Source organism: Antrostomus carolinensis, unplaced genomic scaffold, assembly GCF_000700745.2.
Source record: "Antrostomus carolinensis isolate BGI_N321 unplaced genomic scaffold, ASM70074v2 scaffold29017, whole genome shotgun sequence".
Classification (NCBI taxonomy): domain Eukaryota; kingdom Metazoa; phylum Chordata; class Aves; order Caprimulgiformes; family Caprimulgidae; genus Antrostomus; species Antrostomus carolinensis.
This window is the reverse complement of record NW_010325783.1, coordinates 20,340-24,519: the sequence shown is the minus strand read 5'-3', so window position 1 is coordinate 24,519 and position 4,180 is coordinate 20,340. Positions and strand designations below refer to the sequence as shown.

General features: G+C 44.5%; 1 protein-coding gene across 1 annotated transcript in view; it reads right to left on the bottom strand.

The window, feature by feature from the left end:
• CCDC50 (coiled-coil domain containing 50) overlaps positions 1 to 4,180 on the bottom strand; it is a gene marked incomplete at its 5' end in the record, with an annotated part of 21,961 nt that overhangs the window by 13,924 nt on the left and 3,857 nt on the right. The window contains one exon of the mRNA XM_029085811.1: positions 1,226 to 1,316. Coding sequence (XP_028941644.1) covers positions 1,226 to 1,316 — 91 coding nt within the window. The remainder of the gene's footprint in view (positions 1 to 1,225; positions 1,317 to 4,180) is intronic.

Here is a 4,180-nt window from a genome sequence, read left to right as displayed (position 1 = left end):
GAAAAAGTATTTATGCCTTCTCCTCATTCCTGTGAGCCACATTCATCTAAAGATTGCTCCCAACAGCACAAGACAGCCAGCACACTGGTTTGACAGGTTGCAGGGACCTATTGTCAGACTGCTGACATCCCAGCAGCTCTCTACATAAAGCAGGAAGGAAAGGTGCAGTTCCCACAGCCAACATGAGTAGTATCGCATCCTCTCCATCTTCCCAATAGAAATGAGACAGATGGTCACATTTACAGCACAAATCATTTAGCCAGAGTGTTCCTCCTACCCTCGTCATCACAAGCTCCTCTTGGAAGCCCTTCCACATCTGCCTGTGCAGCCTTTTAGTACTTGCTTGGACTTAATGATATAAAAATAATATGGGGTCTTGCACAAGTAAACTGATGCTTCTGTCAGGTAAGGACAGATTCTTATTTCAGGCTCTTCCAGAAAACACAGCCTTGCATTCAAGCTCTTCCACCAGGTGCCTCTTGAGCATCTTAAGACTACTCAGACTTCTCAGGAAACTATCTGTAATCAAAAATGTGGCTACACTCCAGGCTCGCACAGGTGTTCCTCCACTCTGTGGCTTTCTTGAATACCCAATCTGACAGGCTGACACAGTAAACTAATCAACAAGCCAAATCTTTTGAACACTATGGACAAACCACACTGCCCACTCTCAAGCAACAGCAGCAGAGCAATATTCTGAAATCACAAAAGGAATCTGCTAGCAAGAAACTGCAACAGAGTGTTTGGGCTGTGAAAGACTAAACTGAAGATGAAGGAAAGTAATGGAGAAGCCAGAGATGGATGGCTGGGCTGAGGGTCCTTGCTGAAGTCTTCGCACCAGAGACCAAGAAATCACAACCCAGGATTCTCCCAAAAGCACTATCTGTGTTCTTGCATTTGCGAAAGAAAGCAGATCTCAAGCTGCATGAGCAATTACACTTTCCTATACTAGGGCGATGAACACCTCAAAAAGACCCACCTATTACTTACCCTCTTCATTAGCAAGGCCAGTGGCATCAACAACTCTTATGACCCTTGAGCATGAGGACTATCACTGTATCTTATTCCTGTAACAGGACTCCCCAAAATCTCTGCGCGCACAGAGATCTGTGAGGACCAGGCCTGACACCATGCGAGCCAACTCCTGTGGCTAATGACCCAGAAATGCCTGCACTGAAAGGGCTGCTACAAATAGCCCTGCCATCCCTGCAGCTTAAAAGGTTACCTCATCGTTTTCCTCTTGCTTGCGGCGCTGCTCCGCTTCAAATACCAGCTTCACTTGGATTTCCTGAGCGATCTCACAGTCCTGTCGTTCTCTAGAAGGCAAGGAGACAAGGATTATAGGCAGCCAGTCACAGGCATCAGTCAGCCTGGAGAAAGGGATAAAAGAGCTAAAGAGCTATCTGATTTACACAGAAGCATTACTATTCAGTATTAGCGCAGAGCCCACGAATGCTCACCAAGGACCAGGACTCCCTGTAGTTACTGCTGGACAAATTTAGAAAATAGATTCCCAAACATTCACAATCAGAGTATAAAGCAAGAGAAAACAGATTTATAGACAGTTTGCTAAGATGAGGTAGGTACCATAGGATAGTGCAGGCCAAAATAGCTCCCAGGAGTCTCTGCAAACAGCCTTATTCTGCTGAGGAGTTCTTGCACATGTGGTGCCAGAGGAGGGTTCAGGTTAATGCAGGCATTTCTGAGAAGTGGTTTTCACATGAAGAAGAAGAAAGCGTAGAAATGCTGATAGCAAAATGCAGTAAGTCGGCCAAGCTGAGGGTAGAGGTGGCAGTTCAGTAATGAATGAAAAACGCTGCTGAGGTGGGACAAGACACAAAAGTAGAACCAGTGGCAAGAGAGTGGTATGTGTCAAAATGACAGGTGAGGGAGCAATCACCTACTGCAGATGCAAAAGCAACACAATATTGCATTAAGTGAGGACAGAAAAGGAGATATCAGAGTAACGGAGACATTAAATGAGTTTTGTCTGTGTGGACAGACAGGGAAGGCCGTAATTCAGGGATGTCACACAGAAAGCATTTGCAAGAATTGCGCCACACTCAGCCGTGGGCTGCAATGGTCAGCAAACAGACTGGAACGATGGCCAGAGGTTCCTTAGGGCAACCCCAGGAAAGCGCTGGGGAATTTGAGAAGAAAGATTAAGAGCTCCCCCATTCAGCACTGTTGAAATTGAGCCAAAGACTAGCTCTAAACAGGTCAGAAAAATCAATTTAAGCTATCTCTGCAACTGAGACTACTGAAAGGCAAGGCATAGGAGATGAGAATGTGGGAACAGCAACTGGCAGAGCTTACTTTATTAGAATACAATCTTTTGAAGAATACACTGGCAATGATCAGATAGGTGATGGGAGGACTACCAAGAGCATTGTCAAGCAAGTATTTCAAGAGAAGCAGGATCAGTTATGTCAAAGTTGGGTCATGGAGGCTAGAGTAACTAGTTCTAGGCTTGAGCAAGAATCAGGGCATGAGTGACATCGTGAACTTGGAGGCAAGGACGGGAAGGGAGTCTAGGATACGAGCAGAGGAGATTAAGACAAGCACTTCTGATACCAAAACAGAGAGATGGCATGGCTGGAGCAGTCAGTGCTTTTATAGAAAGCGAAGAAGAACAAGAGAAGCAGAAAGAGTGCATATGTCGTTTAGGATAGGGAGGAAGGACACTGTGACAAGAGCATTTAGAGGACAAATGCCACCAAACAGCTAATCTGTCACATGGAAGGAAAAGGAACCTACAGCAGGAGGGAAGCTTCTTTATTTCTTGCAACTGCTCCTTGGAAGCAGACCTGCAACTGGGTACTGCATGTTATTTATATCCCCTTCCCCAACACATACGAATCCCAAATCAGTGTCACAACATGATGTTTCCTTCCCTTTCTGGGACTAACTCACCACCAAACCTCCTGCATATCCATAAACTGACCCACATCTAGAGAGACCCTGGAAGGCTCTCATGAATTTCAGTGTTTGTAGGGCTGGAATTATCAACAGGTCAAATCACTTCAGTTAGGCTTACGGTTGGACTCTATGATCTTAAAGGTCTTTTTGATGATTCTATGATTTTATTAGACATCAGTTTCTTTCATCCAGGTAATAAAACCTGGCACTTTGTGTGTGTGCCCGTGTGTACTTCGCTTGATTCCAGGGAGAGACCTGTTCAAAAGGTACATGAGCTCACATGGCAGCAGATCCAGTTCTTGAACGTGCCATATAAAAAAGGACCTTGGCAAGCCTGGTACCAGCAATGAACCACAGTCCTCACCAAAAGAGTAGCCGAATACACCAATCCTGGAGAGCAGGCTGTCAGTGGGTCCAAGATAGTGGATCCCTTACGACCCCAGTCTTAGAGGACATGAATCCAGGTAGAAAATAAGTTTGAAAGGTCAGACATATCAAGGCGTTGCACAGCTCCAGTTCCCCCAGCACCTGTGAACAGAGCTAAGGTGCCAAGTTTATCAGCACCAACTTGCTAAATGCTTAAAATACCTCTTCTTGCGGACAAACAGGAGACAGAAACAGCTAATCGTCTTTCAGAGACAAGGAAACAAGGTCATTGCCTCTCCATTCACAGCAAAGAGCACTAGAAGTAATGCAAAAGTAGAAGCATTTTCTTGTTCTTGATGACACACATCTTGGTATACACTCTACCAAACTCTAAGAACCACTGAACAGCAACAGAGTATTAGATTTTGGGGGGTTTTATTGCTCAGTGGTAATCAAATACTGAGATTTGATTAGTTAATGAACATAAGCTAGTGTTTCAACTAGACTGAGCATAAGAAATTAGGTTAAAGAACTTTGATAGCTCTTCTTGTCTTTCAGTTTCTTTAGGTGAGTTCAGACATCCATCAGTCCCCAGAAATCAGCCAGAGCAACATAAATATCAATATCCCTGAACATCATAGCTATGTGTCCTTTGTTCCTGGGCAGCCAGGAGTGTTGAGTGTCAGGGAAACTCTGCATCAGTTTAGGAAAGAGAAGAGTGGTAGGAAGAAAAAAAAAAAGTCTGATCAGAAAGCTCCCATTCACACTGGCTGTAGCAAGTAATTGTTGCCAGGTGAGGAGAAAGAAAATAAAAGGGTTTAAGGGAACTGTTCAAAGGAACAGTTCATATTAATGTAACAGAACCATCACAGCACTGGAGCAAAATGAGGAAAGA